General features: G+C 42.0%; 1 protein-coding gene across 1 annotated transcript in view; it reads left to right on the top strand.

Annotated features, from left to right (window-relative positions):
* LOC126355569 (pickpocket protein 28-like) overlaps positions 1–15368 on the top strand; it is a 137653-nt gene that overhangs the window by 99226 nt on the left and 23059 nt on the right. Inside the window, exons 7-8 of the mRNA XM_050005931.1 lie at positions 353–623; positions 8842–8904. Coding sequence (XP_049861888.1) covers positions 353–623; positions 8842–8904 — 334 coding nt within the window. The remainder of the gene's footprint in view (positions 1–352; positions 624–8841; positions 8905–15368) is intronic.

Here is a 15368-nt window from a genome sequence, read left to right as displayed (position 1 = left end):
TGTGCAGCTTGGTCCCGGCGGAGGTTCGAGTCCTCCCTCGGGCAGGAGTGTGTGTGTTTGTCCTTTGGATAGTTTAGGTTAAGTAGTGTGTAAGCTTAGGGACTGACGACCTTAGCAGTTAAGTCCCATTATATTTCACATACATTTTGTTACACAAGCTGCAGCTGGACGCAGTTTAGACGAGCCACGACAAGAAAGCAGGTGGCGAACACCCTTGTCGAGCCTCTCATGATTGGCATGTGGGTTTGTAGTTTCCCATCAGTGCCCACGTTGCCTCCTTCCATCTTCCACTAGTAGACGTAGTGTTTCAGAATGGCGGGTCAGGCAGCTGACGCGCGGTGTGGGTCCACAGATGATGCTGCAGAACCCTGTGGAGACGCCCAAGATCGCGCACATGGGCTTCGTGTTCTCTCCGGGCGAGGAGCTGCGGGTGGTGGTGTCGCCGCAGATCCTCCACGCCAGCCAACTCCTGCGCAAGGTGGCCCCCGCCAAGCGGCGCTGCGTCTTCTCCGGAGAGGCCAAGCTGCACTTCTACCGCACCTACACGCAGCGCAACTGCAAGCTCGAGTGCGAGGCCAACTACACGCTGGCTCAGTGCGGCTGCGTGCTCTCCTACATGCCTAGTGAGTAAAGACTTCATCCAAAATGAGGGCGTGCTGCCAGTCTGGCTCTGTCCTCCGCAGTCGAATAAATCTGACAAAACTGATCCTATAATAAAGCAGCAAAGTAGTAAGTGAAAATCTTCCCAGAAATATGAGCAGTGGCACATATTTTCCTGTACTTTGTTCATAAAACTGAGTAATTAACTACAGTTTAACAAGTTGCTTTTAGTACCTAATTGTCTTGGGTGGTTTGGCAAATGATAATACAGGGATAGGAGTGCTAGTTCTGCAAGGTTGGCAGGAAAGCTTCTGTAAAGTTTGGAAGGTAGGAGACGAGGTACTGGCAGAAGTAAAGCTGTGAGGAAACGGCGTGATTCGCGCTTGGGTAGCTCAGACGGTTAGAGCACTTGCCCGCGAAAGGCAAAGGTCCGGAGTTCGAGTCTCGGTCCGCCACTCAGTTATTATCTGCCAGGAAGTTTCATAGAGAAGATGTCATCAATGTGCTGAACCTTTCATACTGACGATATTTGCTCCAGGTAATTGGTCAGGTAGACTTTTATTTATAAATTTACCGCGATAATTAATTTTTGAATTCCCTACCATCTTTAATTTTTGAGTTTCGCATCATCCGCCGTCTCGATGGCGTTATTGTCCCTGGGATATAGCCAAGCTCCTGTCACGACTTGAAGGCTCCAAGGACAAACGTCAAAGTGGTTTTACTAATTGTTGTAAATACAACTTACATGCTACTTGAAGTTCTATCTAAAACACCATCTGTGAAAAATGTGCATCAAGCAGTGGCAGAAAAAATACACTCACAAAAGGAAACTTGCGAATGGCGCACATTACGAACCAACACCATTACAAAATGAAGGAGTTCTTTGCAAGAAAAAGCTGTGGCATGTTTCGTGCTCTTGTGATTCGTTAACCTCTCGCAGACTGATGACACGTTACCGTATTCCAGTGCACTCTAGCGATGCATTTACGCATTTATCGTCACTCTCCTACAGTGGATGGAACTGCCAACGTGAGAAACAAAAAAGTATCCTTAAGACTATAAAATCATTATTATAAAATGCCAATTAAAATGCATCAAAACATAATAGCTGAATCTCAAATTCACTTAGAAATTTATATGATTCCCTTCGGCTCAGGTAGTTGTACCTTCTGGACGTCAATAATCGTTGTAATCCATAGAAGGGAGGCCCCTACACTTCTACTACATGGAGTAGCAAGCATTCCAAGCCATAAGACTAGTTATTGACTGTTTGGAAAACGTCACTAGATAGTAACAGTTCTAAAATAACTTGTCAGTTATGTTTTAAATCCGTGTGAAAAATATCTGTAATGATTTCTAATAATATAAATTCTGCAAAACATTATTTAAAAATATGGTTCAAAATATCTGTTGAGGCAGCTGTGCCTCAGAGCCGTTAACTGCGAGCCACTCGAGTACAGGGTGCGTGAAACTAGCCTTACTACGAAAGTCACGCTTTCTAGTCAGCGAGCATGAAACAGAATGTGTCAACATACCGTTACAAGACTGATTAGTGGGGTACCAGATTCCTCGAGTAAGACTGAAATTTAAGAATAGTTTCCTGAAAAGCTCTATTCCCCTAACTACAACTTGCCTTATTCAGATTTCGGGGGGTTGTGGAAGGCAAATGAGAAAGAGATCCAGAAGCGTGCTTGCTCTTGAGAATGCTTGCAACCGAAACACAAGTAACTGCAGCCTGTATGGGAATGTCTGAACAGGTTATAGGCACGTCTTGATACATGCAATGAAATTCTGAGAAGTTGGAGCATTCCAACAAATTCAACTCTCCGTGACTGTAAAGAGGGACAGAACAGTTCCCACGTAGCCAAGTACGTAGAATGCACGTAGACCTTCACTACTATTACTTACTTTTTTAACTGAGTTTTACTAAGTTATTTCGTGAGTCACATCTTCATATATATTTTTAATTGGTGTAGTTCTGCTAGCAGCATTATCGTTTCTTTCTCAATCCTCCACTCTGCACTCAGAGAGGCATCTGCTATTATTGAGAACTACAGTTGTTCATTAAACAGTCCTTGTTTGATACTTTCGCAAACCAGCCTGTCTTTCACTACAGCTGCGAACGATTTCAGTGCAGAGCATCGTAACTTCATCACTCTCCCAGAATGTCTGCCACAGGACATGCAGACCATTGTCTCTCTTCTGTTCGGGAGTTAGAGACTGCGCAGGTCAGTCTCAGGTGACCACAATGGCACAATCCTGCGACTTGCTAGCTGCTCACGCCAGCACCTTATCATTAAATTTCATTTTGAGAAGTCTTCCGACCTATTCAAGCAGATGAATTTCAAAGTAATTCTTCTATCAGAGATATGCTTCAAACCGAATTTCTCTTCACATTGGACCCGCCTCTTACGTTGTACACTTCTAAGGATTGATCGTGAAAATTACTGTGGCGGCAGGGTCTAAAACCGATGATAACAGGTACATAATTGACTTCATCTCGCGGGAAACGAGATGTGTTTTGTGATAATAAATAAACAAACACCGTCTGGATCACTTCTTTTATTACTGACTGCTGGTTGCGACTAACTGCACGATGCAGTGTCAGACCTAACGATGATCTGCTATGCTTTTTCTAACCAGTAGTAGGTAATAAACGAAGTGATACAGACGGTATTTATTTATTTATGATAGTAAGTACCCTTGCATGCAAAAGGTAAAAGAGCATCAGAGTTCTTGCTATCGGAAGTTGACCTATCTAAGCAGAACTTATTAATCCATATATACATCACCCAAAAATCGGTGCAGTACCACTCTCATCAGTGTTGATCTCGCTAGTGTCACAGTACGAGCACAAACACAAACATAGAATTGCAGTTAAAATATCGCTCCCAGGAGGACGCAAGGGGATTATTTCACGCAGACGATGTGGGTGCTATACCTCTCTATCCAATCCACTGCACGGCATATCGCCAACCTCTTACGGACATAATAGCGGTAAAGAAGCCAGGTAAAGTAATTTACGCCAGTCAGATTTCTGCTTCGGGCCTCCCCGCCAGTGAAGTGATATTTTGAATGTATTCAGTGCAGGCAGCCAGAGGAAATTATTAGTAATGTACGGAAACTTAAAACAAGTTAACAGATGTCCTACAAAAGGATTATTCAGATATCCTAAAGCAGGATATAAGCAGTGAGCTGGTATTAGACGGTAATGTTGGAGAATTCAGTGTCAGACTTACTGTTCCGTATGTCAAACATGTCCATAAATGTTATGTCAGAACTAAAGCAAAAAACAGTAAACGACACTCCGCACAAAGAAGATTTGAGGGAAGTTTTGGGGTTGCGCACTTTTTGCTTCACTTTGCTCCGCAGTTCACTGCATGAGATGAGCATGAAACTGCAGAACAAAGTGAAGCAAAACGTGCGCAGTTCCAAAATCAGGCTTGTCCTCTATGTTGTATGCAGAAAGTCGAACCCTTGACGGTTTTCAAGGCTCTGCATACCAACTGAATAACTTTTTCACAACAGCAGTCAGCTCGTAAGTTGTGATAAATTATCAGCCCCAAGATAGCACGGTGCGGACAGACACGTCCTTTTTAAAACTTGTTACTCTACACACACACACACACACACACACACACACACACACACACACACATACATACACACATTACGAAGAGCAGTCGGTAATTTCTGCCGAGGCCGATGGTAATGACGTAGTGATAATGTCGCCAGTACTGTTACAGCTCTTACAGTCACCTGGTGACTATAGTCCGATCACCATATTATCTTCAGCATGTAGAACTTCGGAAATATTGTACATGAACAGATAACTGATTACCTTAAAGCTTATAAAAGTCACGATGAATATGTATCAGCCTTCCGAAAAAACCTTGACACGGCAAGGTCATTATTCAAAGTGACTGACGACATCGAACATATACTGGAGAGGCATAAAGCGTCCGTTTTTTAAACACTGATTGACTTCAGCATGGCTTTTGATACTGTTGATTTGGTTTATCCATTACGAAAATATGACAGCTAACTCATAAATAACTGTCAGCGAATCATCTGTGGGTCGGAGAAGGTCATCATGTGAATGTGTCGTCTCTGGTCTCCCCCAGGGTTCAGTTCTTGGTCAATTTCTTTTCTCTGTGTCTTCTTTTGGTTGGTCTGGCGTTTTCGGTTGCAGAGCTCTCTTAATTTGATGTACCAATTCATTCTGTATATGAGTGTAGGCCTACTTAAAACTTTAGTACACAGGGCTTATGTAGTGCCCAGCGCTTACAACCTGCAGAATGAACTCGTAATCCTGGAAGAAATATTCTATAAGAATGGAATTACAAAAAATAAAATTAAGAGAGCTCTGCAAGCAAAAACGTCATGCCAGTCAAAAGAAGAACAAAGAGAAAGAAATGTAATCTACTGCCACTGTGCAGTATGTGAGAAATATCTCTTCAAAAACAGAAAAAATAATGAGGAAGAATAAAAAGTTTGTGATCTTCCTTTCGCCGGCCAAGATAGCGACTCTTCTAGGATCCGTGAAGGATGATTTGTTTTTACTAAGGCAAATATGTACGAAATACCTTGTGAGACATAAGACTAACAGTACGCGCTGTAAAAGAAGGTTGCATTGAACTTCAGCGATAGACATACACTCGCCTATTACAGTCCAATAAACCCTCAGTGACGAAACAATGTATTTCAGTTACCCATTTCTTGGATTAAGGAAAAGTTAAGATACTGGCCACAGCCTCATCCTGCTAGAATTCAGTGGCCAAGGAAACTGTGAAAATACAATTAGCAGACAACCTGCTCAATCACGACGAGGGTATCCTGTTCGGTAGATCATGAAAATACCCCATTTCACATCTGCGCTCTCAAAGGAAATATAGTTCTAGGTCTTCACTGCCCCGAATTAAAACATATGTCATCCATAATTAGGGAGTCAGAGGTAAACTGGTGTAAGTGGGATAGAACTAGCTTTACTAAATCGGGGAATGTACATGAACAGCTTCGTTACTTTGCGCTATAACGAATGTCTTATAATATTTAATTGCTATCCGTGCTTACTGCGATTTATTGGTTGATGATGGATTCAGACTGCAGGATAGAATACTATCTGTTGAAGTTCTTAACCATTTGCTTCCTTTACTAACTTTAGCGCTAATTCCACGATTCTTTGGCTTCCACTAATAGAATTCATTTCATTCTTCGAGTCCGTCAGAAAATGGTACTCCAGACATCAAAACCTACAGCAATTTGTTATTTTCAAGTGTTTGACAATGCATATAATAATACGGAAGTAATATATATCACGGAAAGGCAAACTATCGTAACAGCCGATATGATAAGGAGCGCGGTGGACTACATTCGGCTCAATTGTCGTATGATCACTTATCATTGTTTACTGCTGGAAAAGTTTTTGGTAAGTTCTTATGGGACCAAACCGGTAAGGTCATCGGTCCCTAAGCTTACACACTACTTAATCTAACTTACACTAAGGTCGACACACACACCCATGCCTGATGGAGGACTCGAACCTCCGACAGGGGAAGCCACGCGAACCGTGACGAAGAGCCCCAGACCGCACGGTTACCGTTTACGCTGGATTTCTGCTTGCACACACGGTAGTATCACATTGCTTAATTTCTTTTCTGTGAAATAAACACATGCATTAGTTTATCACTAGCAGGTTACGCCTTAAACAAGCCACAAGGGAGAAAAATTTCAAAATAGTAATTTTTTTAGTTACGATAGTTTATCACTGAACTCCAGAATTATCAACCAAATACTTCGTAAGCACTGTGGCTCCCTGACTCTGTGCTTGCTTTCTTTTATTCTTAAAGGCGTTAAGTTTTATCTATGGCTGATGCTCTTGTTATCAACAGTTTTATCGTTGACGGATGCGCTTTTACTCCACAATGCAAAATGCCTTAAAAATCTTGCGATTCACCTTGAGAAAGGCTGAAAGCTTGTCAGCCGACGTATTGGTACACGAGTTAATAATATCCCAGATGCACTCCTGAAAAATAATGGAATATTCAGTCCGCCGAGAAAACTTCAAGAAACATGTCCATGATTTTCTAGTACCTTTATATTCCTATTTTCTTCTTTTTATCTGATTTTCCAATCGTTCCCTATTATTTCTTGCTCTTCATCTGCTCAGTCAACAACTTCTCCGCGTTGATTTCTTACGTACTGCAGCCACACCTCCTAAAAGACGTCGTTACATTCGAGAAAGAACGTAAAGAGGAAATCGTTACATAAACACAATGTTACAAGGCTGTTATCTCTAAAATTCCGCGTATTCTTTAAAAAATATATATATAAAGGGCCATCAAAAATTTCTGCTCGAAGACCGTATGCCCAGAATCGGTCTGTCAGTCACGTAAAATTGCCATGAGCCTTGAGGCAAACATCGCACCGACGCACCATGTTGAAGATTCCCGTTTGGTAAGACACTGTGTCCTTCTTCCATCAGGAGACGTCGACCTTTGAAGGCGGTTTTAGGAGACCGAAGGCGTGATAATCGCATAGGGGGAGACACGACTGTACAGCGGGCGCTCGAGTACTCCCTCTTTATTTGGCGTAACTTCTGCGTTCCGGCGTATGGGGAAGTGCGTCATCAAGTAACAGCGGCATCCCCTGTTGCAGTTGGTTTTCGGCAGACATGCTACCTCATTATTCATTTGCAATGGATGTCTACCGGTGTTTGTCCTTCGGCAACCAAGAAAAGAACAACAGCACGGCGGTCCTGCTTGGATACATTTGGAGATCGAGTCGCCACAATTCGCGTTTCCGCATTTACCTCACGCATGTCGGAAAGACACGAATGCCACACAAATCCCTAGCTACATGTCGGTAGTTATATAGCCGTATGGAAGTTAAGCTACGCTGCATATACGCTGCAGCAGTGCCCTCAAAAGGAAACCTTTCGATAACGCCTTATGTTATCGTTATTCCACTACTGGCCATTAAAATTGCTACACCAAGAAGAAATGAGGGTGATAAACAGGTATTCATTGGACAAATACATTTGACACGTTCCTGAAAACCATGGGGTTTTTCCGAAATGCCGCAAAATGTTGTGCCGAGAAACCTTCCTACATGTGTGAAAGTTCGATTCATCAGAGAAAACGACATTTCCTAGATTAGAGTTTGCTCGACCCTATCAGCAAATTCTGGTGACGTTGTACGTCATTTCGCTTCAACGTTTGCACACTTTAAACTATATAAGCGTGCAAGCAAAGTCGGTTATGAGGCACATTGTGAGCTGCTGAGCGAGGGAAGTTGATTTCTGTCGATACTTCCCGAACTAACTTTGGTGGGCTTTATTGAAAGGTCTCTCTGTTATCTCTTCCACTATTTCAGCATATGTACATGTTCTGCCACAATGTGACTGTTTGTTTACACTGCTGTTGGCTAGGAACCTGTCATACCGAGCCTCAATCGTTTTAGAGTCTGCTGGCGTCCTTTGAAATTTACGTCGGAAATTTCTTTGGACAGCAATGAGTGATTTCGTTTTCGCACACAAGACGACGCATTGGACTGTCTCTAAAGATGTACTAATTTGTGGCAATTACTTAGAATCTGAACGGAAACAAAAGGAATAGTTTGAAAAAAAAATCACAAACGTTTTACTTTACATGATACCGCATCCCGCAAGTACCTGTGTCTCATGCTTCTTTTTGTTATCTACATTTGGAGTTTAGGGCAATTTCGTGTGAACTCTGTAATGCAGTATTCGATGGAGGAAGAAAGAGGAATCAAAAGCATAATACAAGTATTGCGTAGATAAGGATGGAATGTAGTTATCATTACCTCATATCAGCTTATGCAGTACGTTTCAGATGGGCCAATATAAGCCAGAAAACATGCAGCGAATTACCTAAACAACCATTTTGGAAACTATTTGTGCACTGTTCGTCTCATGTCGAAGCTATGTAACACTTCCACTGAGATTATAATAACTATTAATGGCCGACTGCCTAGGTATTATGTTCTGTTGAACCACGTTAGATGAACAGAAATCAAACTGTTTAATTTGTGCCAGGTTTACCCAGTTGATTATAAGTTTAAACATAACATGTTTAATTTCTCTGCCGAAGTGTACTTCTTAGCAGCTATAGAGTAAACCTTAATTGCTAAATTCAAGTACATCTTTGACAACTTGTACTTTCCAAATTATATTATAAGATACTGACAACCATAATTGAGAATAGTTTTTATCCTCTGCAGAAGACTCCAAGACGCCGATATGCAGCAGCATCAAGAGCGAGGCGTGTGCTAATAAGGCTCTAGGTGAGTATCACTTATCCGTAGACGGAATCGATACATTGTCTCGAGTAGCCAAATGCTACTCAAGAGCATTCACTGCTATAGTTTACGGCATCTTTGACATTAATTGCTTTCAAAAAATTACAACTATTTCATAGTTCCATTGAAACAAAAATAATTCTTCATTTAAATATGAAACTATACAAGCTGAAATCTTGGAAATGCTGCCTGTGCAATGTATTTAGCGGATTACTTCATATCCTTCTAATTGTTGTAGGACGAGTGACTGACCTTTATTCCTCGTTCTTCAATGCAGACTGGACACCTGTTTTTTCAGCGCCGTTGATGTAATAACTGTTTCTCCGACAAGATACACTCCGTGTGACCACAAAGCTACCTTTATTCAGATTCAAGTACGTTATTCGTCTGAGACCCATGTAAATTCTGTCCAGTGTGTTTTCGCCTTAGTGTGTTTTTATCAGAAAACGAACGGAGGAAGTTTAATATTCAGCATCAAGTTGGTGAATTTGTCATTCCTGTCGGAGTGCTACACCGGATAAAGGAAGAAAGGAGAAGGACATTGTGCGTGTCATTTTCAAAGACACAATTTCGGCATTCACCATAATCGATTTTTGTGATCCACATAAAATGCTCCTTCCGAACACATGTCAATTTCGCTAGCTACGCTGCGTCTTTGACGTGGAGGTAGGGGACCTGTCGAAAATTAATGTTAAGTGGTTTGTTAAAGAGCAAAATGTTATCACGACGCTAGCCTAAAGAACCCGACAGTACCTCCCCGAAATCGATCCCAGTCTAGTCATCTCCCAAGCCGCAGTGCGCTTTACGCTATACTATCAGTCGCATAATTGTGGCAGACTGCAGCAGTGGTCAATGGAACACAGAATATCATCATGACACTTGTAAACTTAGAGCAAGGCATAATTAACTGTGCATAATTTCCAGAAATCAGTGATGAAGTTCAAAGATAAACGAGGAATTTCCATTATTGACAAAAGCAAAGGGGAAGTACTGTGAGCGAAATAATTAGAACGGAACATTAGGCTAAGTATGTGAGTCGTCGAGACAGGCTTGCAATTTATCATCCCTGTCTTCTCTGTCAAAAAACCGGTACGGTAAATTTGAAAATATGATGACGTATTTTAATTCACTCTACTGCAGCACTTGCAGTTATGTTCATATTCAGTTTAGCCAGTAACTGAACATCTTGAAAATCATCGCAAGTGCTCAGCAACATTTCGAGTTTATGTATTCTGTTCAGCGACCATGTCAAGAAATTAATAGTGTATTAATGTTCCATAAAAGAGTGGTAGTGAAAGTATATTTAGCTTTCACAAAAAAGTGACACTAAAAACGCAAGTTTCACCGACGACATTGCTAAAAGTGTAGAAGGTTTTTTAGAAGTATTAGATATAGTGTTCATCATACTGAGGGTAGGATTCTGATCGAAGATGTAAGAGTTGAAGGCGCAAGTGATTAAAAGTAGAAGTAAGAATCTACTACAGTTTCAAATATCGGAATGCTTCGGAGAACTAGTGTAAGTTTTAATTACTCACGAAGAAAGGTCACAAGAAATGGTGAAAGAACGTAAGACTGTGTGTTACAAGCCAAACCACTGTTCTTTATGGCAACAAAGGTTTGCAAATGTCAAATACTTTTCTAAACCTAAGCAAGAAACTGTGCTATTGAACGTCAATGGTGAACAGATGTAAATTGTGGACACCGAGGAAAACAACAGCAGACAAATTACAATATTCAGAAACCTATTAGAATAAATTGACAAATAAAGTATGAGGGCACAATAGTATTATACGGAGAAGCTAGAGGAACAAGTATTCATTGAGAAGGGATGGTCTGGGGGCAGTTCTGGAGCATCGTGTTGTAGCTATTGGGAGCAATCGAATATGAAAATTGTGGTTTCGCTAATACATGTGAGATCGATTGATAAATATTCAGAGTGAGTGGTACAACATGGAGCTCCTGCTCCAGGGACACAGCGTCGGTAACTGAGATGCTAGTGGTACAATGTATGCAGAATTCGTAGGGTTGGTACATAGCAGAACGAAAGTAACGACTACGCAAGACCAGTCTAAGAAATGAAGATCGTTTAAAAGATCCGATGAGTTTGCAATTTTCCTCGTTAGTAGCAAATGTAGTGAAAGATATACGTGCTACAAAAACTGATTGCCCAAAATATATAAATATCTCCGGAAGGGTCTTATAGATACTCACGGTGAAGCAGTTTTCCTCTACTAATACCTAGTCATTCTGTCTAATCTGTTTTTCTTTGTTATTGTTGGATGCGTATAGTGCGGACAGCCCCTACTTCGCTGAACGTTATCAGTCGGTGTTCTGGGGGCAGAATCTCAGTGCCGGCACACAGTCTTTTCCTGCACAGTAGCACCAAAGGTGCTGCCAGGATTAACGTCTCCATTCAACAACAGTTTTATGCTCTAACTCCGTGAAGTGACCGGATGGTGATAAGGAATTTTACGTCACTATCTCTCATCAGTTTGCATGTCTAGGATTAAGACATGGTAACTGCTTCTGGCAACTGCGAAACCATGGCTAACAGAAGAAATATTTCAGTTGGTCGACGAGAGAAGGAAGTACAGAAATGTTCAGGGAAATTCAGGGATACAAAAATGCAAGTCACTTAGAAATAAAATAAATAGGAACTGCAGGGAATCTAAATCGAAGTAGCTGCTTGAAAAATGCGAAGAAATTGAAAAAGAAGTAATTGTCGGAAGGACTGACTCAGCATACAGAAAAGTGAAAACTACTAGCGGTGAAACTAAAAACAAGGGTGGTAACATTAAGAGAGCAATGGGAATTTCACAGTTAAATACAGGGGAGAGAGCGTATAGATGGAAAGAGTAGATTGAAGGCCTCTTTGAGGGGGAGGACTTGTCTGGCGACGTGATAAAAGAACAAACAGGAGTCGACAGGGAAGAGATGGGGGATCCAGTATTCGAATCCGAATTTAAAAGGCGTTTGGACGGTTTAAGATCAAATAAGATGAACCGCAAAACATTACATCGGAATTTCTAAAGTGACTGGTGGAAGTGGCAACAAAACGAATATTCACGTTCGCGTGTAGGACGTTTGAGACTGGCGATATACCATCAGATTTTCGGAAAAGTAGCATTCACACAATTGCAAAGATAGCAGGAGCGAGAATCATCGCAGAATCAGCTTGCTAACTTGTACATCTAAATTACTGATGACAAATACACAGAAGAATGGAAAAGAAAGTTAAATATTTGTTAGATGACGATCAGTTTGACTTTAGGGAAGGTAAAGGCACTAGAGAGGCATTTCTGACGCTGCGGTTGATGATAAAAGCAACACCAACGAAAAATCAAGACGCATTCATACGATACGTCGACCTGGAAAAAGCATTCAGGAGTGTAAAATTGTGTAAAATGTTCGAAATTCTGAGAGATGTGGAAATTAGCTGTAGTGAAATACGGGTAATATACAATATATACATGAGCAAAGAGGGAACCATAAGAGTGAACGTCCAGGAAAGACGTGCTCGGTTTAGAAAGGTTGTAAGACAGGGATGGAAATAAAAGAAAGGCTGAAGAGTGTTACTGACATTCAAGGATGTCAATGCTAAGATTCGTTGATGACATTGATATCCTCAGTGAAAGTGAAGAAGAATTACAGGTTGTTTTGAAAGGAATAAACAGTCTAATGAGTACGGAATATGGATTGAAAGTAAATCGAAGATAGACGGAAGTAATGAAAAGTAACAGAAGTGAGAACAGCGAGAAACTTAACATCAGGATTGGTGATCACGAAGTCGACCAAGTTATGAAATTCTGCTGCCTAGGCAGCGAAAGAACCCATGATGGACGAAGGAATGTGGACATAAAAAGCAGGCTGGCTGTGGTATAAAGGGCCTTCCCGGCCATAAGAAGTCTACTAGTATCACGCACAGACCTTAGTTTGTGGAAGAAATTTCTGAGAATATACGTTTGGAGAACAACATTGTATGGCAGTGAAACGTGGACTGTGGAAAAACCGAAAAAGAATAGAATCGAAGCATTAGAGACGGAGTGCTATAGAGAAATGTCGACAATTAGGTGGACTGTTGAGGTAAGAAATGAGGAGGTTCTCCACAGAATCGACGGCCGGTGTGGCCGTGACGTTCTAGCCGCTACAGTCTGGAACCGCGTGACCGCTACGGTCACAGGTTCGAATCCTGCCTCGGACATGGATGTGGGTGATGTCCTTAGGTTTAAGTAGTTCTGAGTCTACGGGACTGATGACCCCAGACGTTAAGTGCCATAGCGCTCGGAGCCGTTTCTCCACAGAATCAACGAGGAAAGGAATGTATGGAAAACGCTGACAAGAAGAAGGGACAGGATGGCTGGACTTGTGTTAAGACATCAGGGAATAAGATGCATGGTACTAGAGGGAGCTGTACAGGGCAAAAACTGTAGAAGAAGGCAGAGACTGGAAAACATCTAGCAAATAACTGAGGACGTAGGTTGTAAGTGCTACTTTGAGACGAAGAGATTGGCGCAGGGGAGGAATTCGTGGCGGGCCGCATCAAACCTGTCGGGACCCTGACGACTCAAAATAAAATAAAAGAACATGCTTCAGATAGTGATATATTTTAGACGGAATTATGTTATTTTTATATAGGTAAAACATTAATCACAGTAAGCTGGCCGAAGAAAAGCATATGACTACGAGCGATTGGCAGAAGGTGCTTAAAATGTTTTTCAACTAAAACTTTGTGTATCAACACGAGCAGTGTACATATATCCTTATGCAAACAGACTAAAAACTATCTTTAGAGACGTACACAATGAAAAGTGTCGTAGTAAATTTTGTAATATAAGGCTGTTGACAGTTCTTTGGGGAAAAGTCGAAACGCGTGGGTATTAAGAAAAGAAAGTTCTCTGCCATTGGCGTCATCGGATGCGATATTGGAGAACCGTTGGGTCATCGGATGCGGTATTGGAGAGCTGTGGGGCTCCGTTGGCAGTTTTCGTGATCTGCAGCGGCTTTTACTCGGTCAAGTAGTTCTTCAATTGGTCTCAGGCAGTCCTCCCGCCAAGAAAAACTTCCTGTTAGAACGGGAAATCTAACCTGAGTCCTCCACAAGGCAGTCAGCGGCGCAGACCACTCAGCTATCGAAATGGACCGTAAAAATCCTAATGGTCCCCTAAAAAGGAAACGGTGCACCTGCAGCATTGTCGTGACATAAAAATGTACCCTTTCGATCTTCTCAGAGCACTCTAAAATTTTATTTATGTAGATTTTTTACACTCTGTGTAGCAGAAGCGAAAACACATTAGATTCTGTTTCTTCATCTTGAGTATACTTTAGCAAAAGGAAAAGATGGATTCAAAGGGAGGCCAGAGCCGGATCCCACTAACGACGATGAACTCCAACGTTTCGGTAGAGCATAGTCAAGAATAATTAGTCGGAGATTATCACTCTGACATGATTTTGTTGCACAATAGGAGTCATTTAAAGTTACGATGCAGAGAGAGGGGTAGGATGAGATGGACAGAGGTAGGAGGAGATATGAAGAGATGAATGGAGACTGACAGGGAGAGGGGCAAGTAGAAGATGGGCACACAGGAGGGAAGTTGAGATGTACTGAGAGAGAGGAAGGACGAGAAGGTGGACAGATTGAGTGTAGCAGGACAGGGTTGCCAGAGGCAGGGGAGGAGGAAAGGGGCATAGGGGGAGGAGAAGTTAAACTCAGAGATGGGGAGGGAGTGATAGGCAAAGAGGTGGGGAGGTGAAGATGGGCACAGAGAGGGGCAAGAAGAAAATGGGCAGAAAGGTGGGCAAAGAGGAGTTGTGGAAGTCCGTCGTTGTTGCTGACATGGGACAGAAGCTGATAAGGTAAATAAAGAAAATGATACATCACAGCCGTATCATCAAAGTTATTTATTTCAGACGACTAGTTTCGGTGCAATAGTTACGCCATCTTCAGGTCCACTATAAAGCGAATGGATACTATTATTTCTTGACCTATGTATAGTAGAACCCATATAATCTAGTTGCGTGGATTGAGCACATCAGAAATCTATACAAGATTTTGCCTCCACTCTGATCACATGGACATGCCATCTTCTCCTCTCCATAACTCTGCCCTTACCCTCTTCCCCTTCTCTCTGAACACCTCCCCATTCCTCATTTTTTCTAGCAATATACTCACACGTCTGTCCATCTCCTCTTCGCCTCCTACCCCACCTCTTTGACCCAACTGCTCTGCTGAGTGCCGTTCATCGGCGACGGAAGTTGGAATTCACAAACCAGTACCACAAATGGACGTCGACTGAGTGGCGACAAGTGGCATTTCCAGATAACTCACGTTTTCTGCTCCATCGGACAGATGGCATTTGGCGTGTACAGTGTGAAACGTGTGAAAGCGAACATCCTTCAACAATCGTCTGAAGGACTGAGGCCGGAGTAGGAAGCGTTATGGCTTGAGAATT

The sequence above is a fragment of the Schistocerca gregaria genome, chromosome 3, assembly GCF_023897955.1.
Source record: "Schistocerca gregaria isolate iqSchGreg1 chromosome 3, iqSchGreg1.2, whole genome shotgun sequence".
Lineage (NCBI taxonomy): Eukaryota > Metazoa > Arthropoda > Insecta > Orthoptera > Acrididae > Schistocerca > Schistocerca gregaria.
Note: the sequence above shows the minus strand (reverse complement) of the source record. Positions and strands in the feature narration are given on the sequence as shown.